Source organism: Ursus maritimus, unplaced genomic scaffold (genome assembly GCF_017311325.1).
Source record: "Ursus maritimus isolate PB19 unplaced genomic scaffold, ASM1731132v1 scaffold_7, whole genome shotgun sequence".
Classification (NCBI taxonomy): Eukaryota; Metazoa; Chordata; class Mammalia; order Carnivora; family Ursidae; genus Ursus; species Ursus maritimus.
The window spans coordinates 16,049,202-16,064,086 of NW_024426885.1; the positions used below are offsets into that span (position 1 = coordinate 16,049,202).

Genomic DNA, 14,885 nt, shown 5'->3' on the forward strand with positions numbered 1-14,885 from the left:
TGGCTGGGAACTCTCATCATTAGCATCCCAGCTGAACTAGAGTGGTCTGGAACTCTGACTTCTTTCTCCTTTCACTCACATTTGACCCTGGCTGGCCGAAGGGAAGGAGCTACTTTGTGTAACATTTCTTATGCTTCCTTCATCCCCCTGGGAAAAAAAATAAATAAATAATAGTGTGTGAACCAAAACAAGAGCACCACTTCTAGAATTTTCTGATTGGCACCCATTGAACAGATTTCATTCCTGGCTTCTATTTTGAAATAACTTCAATTTTCTTCCACTTGATTGTCTTGAGTAACCAACCACCATCTCACACTGTGGTTGCTAAGTGGCTTTTGTACTTTCTACTGGAGGGTGTGAGAAAGGAATCACTACCCGACCTCTGATTTCCTCTTGAGATTTCATGCAAGCACAGGGGGGCAGCTACTTCTAACTCTGGGCTCTCAGTACTGCCTTGCACATGGTTCATGCGAAAGACATACTTCACACTTGGTTGATAAAATGGTTTTGTTGCAGAGCATATTTGATAATTTTCAGGTGGTGAAGATTTTTTGATAAGCTATAAATGAAAGATTTTATTTTGTCAGGCATGCATTTGGAGCATGACTCTAATGTGGCTTGGCACCTGTCTAGAGAATTGTCCCTGTGTCCAGTGACATTTTGCTTTGGGAAAGTCAGCACCTGCTGTGATGGCATCTGTCCTATTTAGGAATGTGAAATGCTTATGAATAATGCAAGGCCACTTCAATAAAATGCCTTCTTCAGAAAACACTTAATATAAGACTTGGGCAAAAGACTGGTATAAGCAACATAGAAGAGAATTTGGGGTCCTCTTAATTTGAAAGCTGTGGATGATGTCCTTTACTATGGTTTTTCCCAGCTTGATGTAAGCTAGATAGATTTTATTATTTTTAGACAGTTTAGCTAAGAAAGCAAGAACCTGGTTTTTATTGTTTTAGAACAAACCAGTATGAGTCTCACATCAATTTGGATGTTAGTGTTTTGGGGGTATGGTGTTTTGGAGATGGAGTGGACTCATCTCAGGCACATGTTGTGTAACTGGCAACCATCCAAGAGCGACCACGCCAAGAGAGAGATGAATGCCAGAAACCCCGAGAAGCAAGGCAGCTCCATCATCCAGGCATCAGGATCTGGTCTTTGAGCCCCTTCCAGTTCTAATGGGGTCAGCTTCCGCTTCCAGGGCTGTTGGTATAGGACGTTAGGTCACCTGGACAATTATTTTTCCTGCCTCAGCTGTTTCTCTTTGCCTCCAAATCCCCGAGTCCAGAGAAGAGGCTGGGAGCTGTGACGAGGTGTGAACTAAATAGTCCCTACCTCTTCTCTTGCAGGCGGGTGACAAACATTACCACCCCAGCTGTGCACGATGCAGCAGATGCAACCAGATGTTCACAGAAGGAGAGGAAATGTATCTTCAAGGTAAGGTGGACTCAGGAATTCAATAAGGTCTTCCTGCCTGGGTAAAGAAAACCTGGCTTTGTTTGTTTGTTTTCAGAGAAGGAGGCATTTCATTAGCGTCAAGGCTCCCCAGATCCAAAATGAACGTGGCCAAAAGTTACCTCATCAGTTAGTATTAATCAGCCAAGCAGTGGACATGCTGGCAGTGAGCCCCCTAGGTCTGTTTAACAAAGTGTGTTGCTTCTGGAATGAACGAATAGGACCTGATCTTTGGTGCTATGGAGGTGAAAATCAGCATCATCTCCTCCCAACCTTCCCCAGGAGGTTTGGGAAACAAGACAAAAGAGAAAAAGCATTTCTAGATGCTACTTTGCTCCTTTCACTATCCTGCGAGAAGGATTTTTTGATGCCTCCAGCCTGCTCTTATGCAGGCTTTCAGGAAGAAGAAAACCTCGTATTCGTTGAATTGCAGCATAGATGTATTTCATCCCGTTAAGATGATATAGCTCTCATATTGAAAGAAAGAGAGACAGCGAGAGAGTAAGAGAGAACATACCCAGAGTCCCTGAAAGAGAAATGGAGAAGTTTGTGGTGGCAAAGAAGTACTCATTACCAGAGGGCCATCAGATTTGGGGGGTGGGGGCAGAAGGAGAGAATCTTAAGCAGGCTTGATGCCCAACTTGGGGCTTGATCTCACAATGCTGAGGTTATGACCTAAGCCGAAATCAAGAGTTGGATCCTTAACTGACTGAGCCACCCAGGCGCCCCCAGATTTTTTTCTAATTAAAAATCATTTTGAGAAATTTTCCCAGTGTACAACCATGACTAGTTTTTATTTCCCCTAAAATGCTGAAATTTCTCAGCGAGAAGCTTAGGGGAGGATTCTCTTCCAGTCAAACAGCACCATCTGCACAAACATTTTACTATTTTTAGCTGGAGAAAGAGTCATTAAATCGACAAGGGCTTATCAGTAAAATTAGCGAGAACCGTGAGAGCTCGTGCTCGTTCAGTTTGGTAATTACCAGGTCTCATCTGCCTTCGCATTCATTTCTTTGTCTCTCTGCACTTAACACTACGTGTATTTTTAATGAATGGTTTTCTTTGCTCCCTGTTTTGTTTTTATATAACGAAGAAAATCTACAGAAATGATTCTTGAACATTAAAGCAAAGCCTTATCTACTCTCCTCCGAAAAATGCTAGCTATGTGAGAAATTGACAACCCAAATATCCCTTAGTTTTAATGATCACTCTGGAAAATTCTGATGAAAAAAGCCACTGAATTTTAAAGGGCCCAATAAAGGCAAGTGACAGGCTCCCAAACCTATGGTCTCATGTGGACTTGATATGACATTTCTCCAAGGGCAGGCTGTGAATCTGCGTAGCCATAGGCAGGTGTCACTTTGCATTTTCAGCATGGAGCAGATTTATTCTCTAGTTGGTCTCCAGGCTTTGTTTTAGATTTTAGTGTGTCGATCATAGCACTCAAAAACAAAGACACAAGAGTGCGTCTCGACCCGGTGTCTGCTAGGAACTGAGACTCAAAGGCTCTGGGGGCAACTCTGCACGTTCACATGGTTCTGGAACCGGAATAGAGAGTCATTTCAAGCTGTGCGCAAATAACAGCACAGTCATACTACAAATAAACAACTCCCCGTTAGGATGGGCTATACTCAGAATTCCAGGGATTGTTGTAGATGTCTTCTGGAGCTGGGCTTCGGCGCTTTGCCTGCCTTCTTGACACATCCTTGAAGAATGAGTAGTTCATCTTCCTCAGCATCTGATATTCTCCCCGAGCCACATTCCTTGTGTGTCTGACCTCTGGAGAACAGTGTGACACTGTCTGCAAACCCAGGGCTTTGGCCAAGGGCTCCCACTCAATAGAACCTTCACAGTGAATGCTGCCCCGGGACACCCCCGCCCCCCGACCCTTGGCTCTTAAGAGGATTTCCTGCACTTTGTAGCCTCAGAGTAAACGCTAATATCTGTCTGGTTTGTTTTTCATTTTCCTTTTTTATTGTTTTTGGCTCTGGGTTAAGCAAGATAGGAATGATTGTTAAATAGGGATTAAAGTATTCTGATATAAAAGGTATTATCCTTGTCATGAATACTTTTTTAGCTATTTTAGCTCAGTGGTATAAAATAATTCAAGAGTTACTTTAATTTGGTGACTTTTCAAGTACACACAGATGGTTGCTTAAAGAGGTAAAGATTGAACAGTGATGTGTGGGAAAGTCTGATACTCATACCGAGACTTACTAAATTTATATCATTTACTCGCTGCTTCCAACTTACTAACTTTATTTGCTCAAGTCTTATCCAGTGTTCCTTCAGCTCTTCTGCCTGTAACCGCATTTGAATGTATCCTTGCGTGAATATAGGACTTACGTACAGGTTTTACCCACAGCTGTGTAAATGGCATATAGATCTAGGCATGCAAAATCGTATCAGCGGGTTTGGATTCTTACAAGAGCTTTCTATGGGATATAAGTGTTTTGCTTAGTTCTGTGAAGCGGACACCATTCCAGGGAAGGGCTTCATACTCAGAGAAGGTGAGGCATTGACTCAGGGACAGAAAGTGACACTTTAGTTATTTCACTCATTTGAGAGTGGAGACTTTGTTGTTGTTGTTAAGTAAAAGGTTAAACGTTAAAGGAAACTTCTGCATTTGTAGCATAACTTTCAGCCTTTCTGCTAGTTGGCTTGATTTTCCATATCTTTGTGGATGACTGTGTGTAATTGGATCAACAAAAAGTTCAGTGAGTTTTGCTTCTGGATACAGACTGTCTGGTTTGACTCTATTTCCCTCATCTGTATTGCTTGGTTATTTTGATGTTCTACAAACATGGTTTATGGCTTCTATTTAAATTAAATACAGCTTGTAGTAAGCACACAGACATGACTTTTAAAGGATAATAATATGGTCCCAAACAACAGCAACAGCACTCAATCAAGAACTAAACATCTCTTGCGTCATAACGCTCTTGTGCCCGTTAGTGGTCTCTGTGGTCTATAATTATGACTTTACTAGAGCAAGCTCAGACTGGATGAGGAAAACTCACCTGGAGGTTAGAGTTGTCATAATTTACTTGGGCCCAGGGCTCTAAAACTCCCCTCTGATAGAGAAGGGTATGATCTGTTCTCAGAAGTTCTGCCTAATAGGACTATGGCTTCTTTCCATTTCCTTTAACTCTTTGCGGGTATCATGTCTTTCCAGGTTCCACCGTTTGGCATCCCGACTGTAAGCAATCTACCAAGACCGAGGAAAAGCTGCGGGTAAGGAAACAATTACAGCTGTGATGCCAGGTGCATTTGCTGGCCGCCTGTGTCATCGCCACTAATTCTCGGGGCTGGAGTTTGAGGGAAATGACTTTTTCATGGCTTTTTTTATTCTTAAGAGCAGATCGAGTTGTAAGACCATTTGGTCAGGGCGGAAGGTTCCCCTCCCTCTAATGTTAAACTGATTGTGGTTTTTGTTCCCAATGCTTGTGTTGGAGAAAGTAAGCCTTGCCTTACTAGTCAGGTTCATAGGAAAGCATACAAGGGAACAGTCAAAACATACAGATGGGAAAAAATGATTCATCAAGTTCTAGGTCCAACATCTGGTGACCTCACCAGACTTTTTTGTACTTAGTCTATAATGTACCACCCCATCCAAACTCTACATCCATGGTACATTTTACTGACCTTTTAAATTTGAATTCACCGAGTAGCCTCTGTCTCCAGAAGCTGATGGTTTGTCAGATAAAACCTTTGGGGGAAACAATGATGAGCCCAGAAGTGTCACTGTGACTAAGCGTCCTGGTCACTTAACTCTTAGCTAACATCAAAATGTTTCAGTAACTGTCCTTGAACACTAAGCACTCAGGCAAAAGGATAGACCCTCTTCACCTCTCACTTCTAAAACCTTCTCCTGGTGTTATTCAACCCTGACAACACCTCCAGATGACTCTGTTTTATGTATTTCCGAAGCAAAGAGCTGTACACGCTTATAAGTACCATTATCTGTATCCTCTTCAGATGTCCTTAGTTTTTCCGTTGGACTGTGAAATATTTTCTGAGCAATAATCATTCTGGATCCCAGTCCATAGTCTCTCGGTTTGGCTGACTTAGTGGTACGCTTGGAAAAACTATAGTTTTAATGTGTTCCACTTGGCATCTCAGGGAAAAGAATGGCCTGAATTTATGTTGGAAGCCAAACTGTAGAGTGTGGTATGAGAGCTTCTTAAACGGCCATTAGTAGGTGTGAGCAGTTGTGCACTGTAACCCCATTGGCATCATACTTTTATGGAAAAGGAAAAAAAAAAACCTTATTCTCAGAATAATGGACTAAAAACAAAAAAAGTAATTTGTCCACCAATTTCAGGATGGTTTTGGTCTCTATTTCAGCATAACAGCTTCACCTTGAGCATGTGTGTATAGCCCTCAAGGCCCAGCCACCAGGCAGGTGCACACTGGAACAGTCACCCGCGTTGGGCACCAGCATGTGAGATTTTGGAGGAACTATGGGTGCTTTGGAAATGAACTATCTTTATAAAATCCTCGAGCCTTAGAGATAGTAGTTATTGTCATTTTATCATAAGAATGTAAAATTCATAGCATAGCTTGGGGATGCTGCCCAGAAACCACCCAAGTAGCTAGTGGCTTATAGTATCTCTACAGTGTTGCTTTCAGTGTTTTGAATAATTGTGTTCATTTCATCCCTGATGAAGTTTTTTAGGAGATGAGGAGAAGAATGCTAATGAGACCAGACTGCATGAAATGTATGTCTTTTCTCTGTAAGGATTGCTTGAGTTTGCAGATAGTGTGACTAAAATGGTATTTAAAAAAGAAAGAAAAAAAACCACTCTTGATTGCATCTTGATAGAACTCTCTGGAAAAGCTTGTGAAAGCAACCAGTGAAATACTTGTACTCTTTCTGGCCAAGAAGAGCTGTTAGCTTTTCTTCCTTTAGTAAAGTTTTCCAGAAAATTCCAGAACTTTTCTCCTAAAGCCAACATTCAACCACTTGGGAGGTCAGGCCAGCCCTCAGCTTGCTCACCTTTGGGAAGCCCAGTAGTGCGTAGGGTGGAGCACTCCGGAGGGGAAGAGGTTCCAGTGTGTCCTGAGTGTGGTATGTGCTGACGTTGGTGGGGCTTAAAGGGGAATCGATTTTTGAATAAGGGAATAAACGTTATGCTCTCTTAAGGGTGTGTCTACAGATCATAGACCTAAAGCCAAGACTTCCAAGCCTTTCACGGGATATCACATCAGTGCAGTTACCATAGCAAAATGAAAATGTTTTAAGAATCTTTCTGCAACCCCACCGAGTAATCCACAGTCTTGGTATTTAAGAACTCACAGACCATTTGTGATGATAGATTCTTAAGGACATCTCTCACTGGCTTCCCTGGCTTCTTACTCTTCATATATAAAAATGTCTAAGCCGAAATAAGTGGAAGGGAATCATGGGGGGTTAGAATATAGGTAAATAAACTGTAACTTGAATACCAGTAAATATGCTTCTACATGTGGGCGCTCAAACACACGCACACACACACACACACACACCAACTTTATATAAAGCGATGACCATTGACAGTTACTATCAAATTCATTTTCCCAAAGGTTTTGTTTTGTTTTGTTGTATAGTGTTTCTAAATTGAGAATATTTCTTTGTTCATTCTTCCCTTTTTTCATGTTTTATGGCAGCTGCCAAACACGCATCGTTCTTCATCCGATTTCTTTTATCCCAAAAGTCTGATTCGACGCACAGGCCGGTCTCCGTCTCTGCAGGTTGGCGCTGTGTCTAGGCTGAGGCTTCGAGCCGCTGTCCGTCCTGGCCCCAGGCTTCTGTCGCTTATCCTCCTCATGCTGCTTTTCCCACATAACTTCTCTGGCTCCTGCAGAGGCAGACGCTTTTTCTCACCCCACAGAGTGCGTCTCACCTTCTGATTCTGGCTGTTTTCTTTTCTGGGTATTGTTTCCATGTATAGTACTGGCTAAAGTGTTACCTTCATTCAAGCGAGCACATTAGAAGCTCCCCTTTTGGTCCTGTATTTACACGTTGGTTCATTGAACAAGTATTTGCCAGGCACCCAGCTATAGTGAGTGCTAGGCTGGATACTCTAGACCTAGACCAGCAGGGAAGACAGATAAATAATAGAGAAATAATTATAAAGTGGTGTAGAAACGTATCACATAGCTCCGGGAACGTTGGATGAGAGAAAGGATCTCGGGGCACTTCCCGGGGAAAGTGGCCTTTGAGTTGAACTGTGGAGGTCCATTGAGATGAGCACACGTGGAGATGACGAGAAAGGGGTGGGGTTGGTGAGCAGAAGAGCCGCAGCATGGAGCCAGGGGACACAGTGCTTGGGGAGGGAGTGGTTCGGCTCAAGAAAGCAATAGTGAGAAAGGAAATGAGAGCCAGGCACTACTTTGCAGAGGCCAGGGGATTGAAATATACTCTCATGTGCCCTCCCTAAGAATCCCGTGAGGTAGTTGTCCTTGCCCCCATTTTACAGGTGGAGAGACTGAGATCCATCACAGTTAAGTAATTTCCCCAGAGCTAGCCCACCGGTAAGTGGAGGAGCGAAGCTTGGAAGCCAGGTCTCTGAGTCCCTGACTCGTGCTCTTTCCACTACACCACAGGGAAACTTAGGAAGACAGAGGGGAGCACTGCATACTGGCTAAGTCTGATGTGTTTGAGAAAGAGAGCAGCATGACCTGTAGGACTGTCCAGAAGCCAGGAGAGGCCTCAGCCAGCTCTCCAGATGAGCAGTGAAGCAGGAGATTGGGCTCCCGGCGCAGACTTGACCTTTTTCAGGAGTCTCTGAGAATCAGTTGAAACCTGTTAAATTATAATAACTTTCCACAGTCCTATCTTGGCCCAGAGGAAACCCATTCTTTTTTAGCTCTGCTCACAATTCGAGATTACAACATGACACTGTAGTCTGGGCTCTGTGCGTGCACCTTTTGTCTGTGCCGGCCAGGACAGCGCCAAGGCTGTGGACAGTTGCTGAGTGTACTTTTATTACAACTTTACCTTCTTTCTTTAAATGGTTTGGAAGAGAGTTGGAGGTATATACATTTAGAGCAGAAAGAAACCTTTTAGACATCAACCCCCGAAGTTTCTTCATCTATAGAATGAGGTCAGCCCACGGCGCTCCCCAGGCATCCGCGGCAAGACTTAATTGCAGATTCCAGGCCTTGGGTGCGTTGTGTTGGCCCAAGATACTGGGTTACACTCCCAACTTATATTTGTCATTATGATCTTCATTCTGTCCCAAAGCTCTTTCAGCTCCAGTGGTGGAGTTTTCACATGCAGTGAAATTATAGTCTGGCGAATCCAGTGGAACAGCCAAAGATGGTCCCCACTGCAAATGAGTGTTGCTCAGAATTCAGACCTCTATTCGGCAAGAAGTTGCTTTTTCGATAGTTTTTGGGTCCTTTTCCCGAAAGTATACTTTATAACTCAAATAGTATTCTCTTTTGTTAGCCTGAGGCTATAGCCAACTGATGCATTTTCCTGACTTGAACAAAAACACCGTCATCAAGTGTGAGATTCTTTGGTTTGGTCCAGACCCTTAAGTTTAAAAGATGGAGAGCCTCTCCTTTAAAAGGAAAGAGAGCTCTGTTTTTAATAACACTGTCTTCCTATCCTGGTTCAGAAGGGACATCTGATTCCCATTATCCAGCCGTAAATATCAACGAAGTCAACCTCCGCTCCATCACAGAAAGTTGTAAACAGCTTGGGACCTGGCAGAGAAACAGGCCATTTGACAAGGTCTCCCTTCACCCATTCTCTGGAACTTTTAAGAAGCCTGGAAACGCCAAGGCAATTCTCAAGTCACACAGATATGTTGATCATTCAGATGCTTTACATCAGCTGCTCATTTCACCAGATAATATGAAACCCTTTTAGTTATTAGGCAAACCAGCTGTACTCGCAGGGACATTCAGCCCTCTGTGCCCCAGAAGTAAGCCCTGGTTTTGTCGTGGAGGAAACTGATAGGAGGAAAGTCATTTTTTTATTTATATTCTGCAGTTTGCTCCTTTTTTCCTCAGGCTGAGATACAGGTAAAAGAAAATGATGAAGTAGAATTACCTAAGAAAAACATATTCCGTTTTACTTGCTTGGAAAAGTTTTATATGAATAGTGAATTTTGCCTGTAGGTAAAACTCAGTACTGAACATTTGAAATTTCTGCTGTGATTCATTATAGACAAAGCAGATGATATTCCCAGGACCAAGTTTGTTACAATCCACAGTGGGTCATTTGCTGTGTTCTAAAAAGGAGCTTCTCTGATGTGCCTTTGGAGGCTAAAAGCATGAATGGGCAGCCATACAAAATGGGCATGAGATTTTTTTTTCTTTTGAAACTAACAGTCACCGTAATAACGTATGTGTTTGCAAACCTATAATATACCAAACATATACCGTGTGTATATTTTTAAAGAGCTGACTAGAGGCTTTGTGTATGTCTCGAACAAGGAGATAATGTTGATTATTGTTTTATTAACATCACTACAATACATACCGCTTTATTCTAGGCTTTCACTTTTTTGAATACTTTTTTCTTTTTGGTGTGTTTTTATCATTCATCAGGATGTATAGGGGTTAAGATTTATACTGGAAAGACATTGAGGCTTTTGGCCAGAGTAAAGGCTGATGACATTTGTGAAACTCTCCAGAGAAGGGACAGTGTGCCCATGAGCCCCTCCTGCTTCCTCTGAAACATAAAACTCCTAAGGAGTTAATTTCACCCTTTCTTGACTTAGCAGTGAACGTGCAATGTATGCAGATTTTAAAAGTCTTCCTTCTTCTGCAGCTATTATCACCACCTTGTCTAGTGAACTTCAACAAAAACCCAAGGCAGGTACTGTCAGTCTCAGCAGCACTTTCCTATAAGGTGTCGATCACCTTATGTGGGTAGTTGTCCCCTAGGGGTTCATCAGCTTTTTCCCATCTGGTTGCCAGTTGCCTGTAGTTCTCTCCCTTCTTAGAGCATGGCTTTGGAGGAATGCAGATTAGATGGGTAGTTGTCGCACCCCTGCTCCTGCTGAAAGGGGGGAGGGTGGGGGCAGCAGAGTGCTCTCCGGCAATCCCGGCCAAGAAGGGACCCCATGTGCCCAGTGGCCCATAGTGAAAGTAAATGGAAAACGTGATTTCTCTGCTTATTCACCAGGCAGAGCTCTGGTAAGTGTTTTAATGGTCAGTATCTGAAGAAGGATGAGCGCTGTGGGGAAGCATGAAAAGATGTCTTCAGTGTAATTCTCACTTTGTGACTGTGCCTTCTGGATGGGAGGACAGATGGACCAAGTCAAGGCGTAGAGGAAGACTCAGCTGTAAGGTAGTTAGAGGGCTTTCCAAAGATCTCATGCAGAAAACAAAGAGATGTGTATTTTCAAGCAACTACCGTACGTGATCAAATGTCATTTTTTCTCTTTCTTCTTGAAACGAACTACTCGTCTTCGGTGAGACTTCTCCTTGTTGATTTTTTTTTTTTTTTGAGAGAAATAAAAAACCTTTTTGAAATCAGAAGTGGGTATATGAACATGTGCTGGGGAAATAAATGTAGGTCACATGGATCCCTGGATGAGGGAGTGAGCGAGGACAACCACGTGCAATAGAAGGTTCTTCGTGAAGCTCCTTTCCTCCTGTTGCCAAAATAAGGTTTAAACTCTTTGCCTAATTGTATTAGCAAAATACTTTGAGAGATCACAGCCAGTCTGTAATTCTTTCTGTATCTACTGTGCCTTCTCCACCCTTGCCCTAGGGTTAGGGTTAGGGTTGGGGTTGCCCTGCCGGGTTTTTTGTTTTGTTTTGTTTTGTTTTTGTTTTTTGGCCAAAGATGGCACTAAAAAATAGAACTGAATTTTCCAACTGTGCTTTCAAGTTGGGTTTTTCCATAAGGCATGAGGGAAAGGGGCTTAAAGGAAAATAAGTAAATTGCATCTGCTTCTAATAACAGATCCTGGTTCCTTTCTCTGTAGAACAGAAGTGGGCATACCTTTGAGGATAAATATTAGAACTTATCTTCATTTATAATACAACTGACCCTTGAACAATTTGAATTGTGTGGGTCCACTCATATACTTTTTTCTCATAAATACACTGCAGTACTATAAATCTATTTTTCTTCCTTAGAATTTCTTAATTACATTTCTTTTCTCTCACTTTCTTATAAGAATATTATGTGATACATACAACATACAAAATATGTGTTATTCAACTATTTATGTTATCAGTAAGGCTTCCAGTTCAACTGTAGGGTAATGGTAATTGAGTTTTGGGGGGAGTCACAAGTTACGTGTGGATTTTCTACTGCACAGCGGGTCAATGTTTCTCACCTTGGCATTGTACAAGGGTCAACTGTATAAGCAAGAGAGTAATTTTGTTCATCCTAACTCTCATAGAGGCTCACAAAGGCTGCTGACCCATTGGGTTATTGAACTGAATTAGTAATTACTGGGGCAGTGTTGTTAAGTTGGATATCAGAATGGGTTGAAACCGTAATGTAGGTTAAATAATTGCATATAACGATCAGATGTGAATCGTCTGTAAAACATTGTTCTAGCCCAGCAAGGTGACACTAGAGTTAAGTTCATGGTAAAGAAGAAAGTCAGTGGGATTTGAAAGACGGAAAGCATGGCAGTTAAGTTGTTGCTTTTCAGGTTAAGTGAGTTTCAGCTGGAGTGGATTTGAGCTGCTGTATTGGACGGCGGCTGTGTGCCTCTTGAAGCATCTTGGCCATCAGAGACCCTCAGCAAGTTATTTATTAATGGGGCGGATGCAGCCAGAAGAATAAAAGGATTTCTTTTAATAGTAAACTTGTTCATTTAGAATTCCATGTTTTTAAAATCCTAGATATTTCGAATTGAAATGTAAAATTCCAAATACTTGAGAGTAAAATACCCAAACTAATAGTTGAGTTTTAAGAAGTAATCTTATTATCTTCGTGAAGAAGGGACCTCTGACCTCCACAGGGTGAGCACACACACTTCCGGAGCCGCTGGGACTGTGGCAGAAAAGCAAGCCATCTGTGTGTGGTGTTCGAGCTTGAGCGGGGGGAGGAGGCAGCACCCCAGGAGCCGTTTTCGGCAGTGAGTCAGGCCTGTGCAGGGTCTTTGCCATCCCACGTGGGAAGGGCATAGACTAGCAAAGCCGGGACCTAAGCAGGAAGTCACCGTCTCGGGCGGATACAGAGTCACTTCACAGGGCTCTCGAAAAGGGGAAGGGCATTAGGCAATCTGACTGCTGCCCCATGGGCTGTGATAAATGACTTCACGTATCTGAGGTCTGCTGGGAAGGCATGCCAGTGCAGTAGCTGTAGAGAATTCTAAGGACATCTCGTCCAGGGAGCTCGCGTCTGAAAGGACTCCTCTGCCGTGAAGAGCAAAACAGAGGCAGTGCCCTCCTTCACTCTGTGAGATTAACAGACGAAGAAAGCCAGTCTAAGGTCCAGCGTCTGGAAAATGCTGCAAATGGGTAGGCACCCTGTGCGAGGCAAGGTGCTTGAAGCCTTATCGGTGTTGTTTTCTTTGTCCCTATGAACTAGGTGTCAGTGCCCTCTGCTCCATTCTAGAAATGAGAAGTTGAAACTCAAAAAAGGGAGAGAGACAGCAAGAGAGAAAAAGAAAAACTCATAGAACGTCACGCAACTAGGAGAACTAGGATTTGAACTAAATCACTTGACTCCAAATCTGGCCTTCTAACCCCCCCTCTATTATACGACACAGAGTCGTGTGTTATCCCACTGTTTCATTTTAGACAGGAAAACAGAACAAAGAAGGGCCATTGTAAGAAATAAGCAAGGATGTAACTCAACCCATAAGCAAGATGCCTACGGAAGTAGATTTTAAGTAAGGTTAGGAGACCAGCACGAAGCAAAAGCAAGCAACAGTAAATGCAGTGCAACAAAGAGCAACTTCTGAGTCTCCGAGAGACATCTTGAGCATTTCCCAGCTGAATGGTCTGCAGATGCTCCCGGCGGACTGATCTCTCCGCGAGAGCCAGAGCATCGTCGGATTTGGTGACCAGCTGATGTGACTTTGAACACAGTCTGACTATAAAAATCCAAAATATTTATTCTGGAATCAGAGAACCTGGGGCAGGTGTATGCAAAATGGAGGTGGTTCAGATCTGAAAACCTTGAAGAACGAAATGGGACTTGACAAGATCTCGGATCGTCGGATAACTGTTAGCGCCCTTAGCTCTGCCGTAGCCGTGCTGTGCGTGAGCCAAACTGGAAGCTTCGGAGCGAGCCTGTGGGACTCACAGATCCTCCCGTGTGGTGAAGAAAGAGGGTAGAGGGGGCCTGAATGGAAACAGGCTGGTTCAGCCCAGGGACCTTTTCCTTCCATGGAGTTCCTCATTCCTGGAAGAGAGCATGACAGACCCGGTCCCGGGCACGTGTTCCCGTGGCTCTCCAGCTACGTTCCGATCCGCATGCGCAGCACACGAGGGACCAGAATACCTCAAAGCCATCCCCAGCTGCATCATTACAGGCAAGGCGGAAAGTATCCCAGACCGTATCGGGCAAAAATAGGATGAGTGACAGGGGAGAGACCCCAGGGCTCGGCGTGTTCTCTGGCTCTTCACACGATGTCCTAGCTGCCTGTAATGAAAACAGGGCTTCGTCATAGCAACGTCCGCACCTGAAGACGTCTGCCTGTCCTGCACCCCCTCTCGGACCGCACCCCACCACGGAGCCACGCAGGCTTCTCCCTGCTAGTTGATCTCAAATGTTTTCTTCTGTTTTCACCTCATCTGCCCCATCGCTGTGTTGACGAGAGAGAGATGGTCACGTGTACCTTACGCTATGGGGGAGATTTTAGAGCAGGGCTAAGAGCCTGGGCTGCAGCTCCAGGGTGTCTGACTTCGCATCCTGACGCGAGTGCTTGTGTGGCTGACAGCCAGCACCCTTCTTCCTCGTCTGTAAGACGGGTGATAACAACCCAGCTGAAAGGGTCATTGAGGGGATGAAAGTGAGATCAAGCCCGGGAGCTGCTCCACTCGGAGCCGGCCACGGGGCAGGCGGACGACCGACGTTGGCTGCCGCTCACACTCTTGCGGTGTAACTTGCCAGGGTTCGTCTTGATACTGGGTTGGCGCATTTTCTCTCCTGGCCTCTTGAGGCTGAAGGACCACCTGCAGTTAGTCGTTACCCACAGAGAGGCGTATTGACTCCACTTCTTAGGGGTCGCTTCCCTTTTTAAAGGAGGACCACACCGTGGTTGTGTCGCTTCTCTATTTTGACTGGGAAACAGCTCAAGGAATTAGACTTGGGGAGTAGTTATTATTTGAATCCTTCCTTTCCCAGTAGACTCAGAATTGAGCATTTTCTCATATCGGGATACATATGTGATTGGAGAATTTAAGTCTAGGAGGAAAGTACTTGTATGTGGCAGGTGTTGGGGAAGGGGGACCAGTAGCCACGAGCCTGCCACCCCTCTGCTGTGCACAGTGTGACTTCTCCAGCCCCCTCCCCC

General features: G+C 44.0%; 1 protein-coding gene across 6 annotated transcripts in view; it reads left to right on the top strand.

Moving 5' to 3' along the window:
• Window positions 1-14,885, top strand: part of LOC103657401 (actin-binding LIM protein 1) — an 88,114-nt gene that overhangs the window by 28,751 nt on the left and 44,478 nt on the right. For all 6 annotated transcript variants that reach the window (XM_040624491.1, XM_040624492.1, XM_040624495.1 and 3 more), the window contains exons 2-3: window positions 1,350-1,437; window positions 4,631-4,689. In XM_040624491.1, the coding sequence (XP_040480425.1) occupies window positions 1,404-1,437; window positions 4,631-4,689 (93 nt within the window). In that variant the 5' untranslated portion in view covers window positions 1,350-1,403. The remainder of the gene's footprint in view (window positions 1-1,349; window positions 1,438-4,630; window positions 4,690-14,885) is intronic.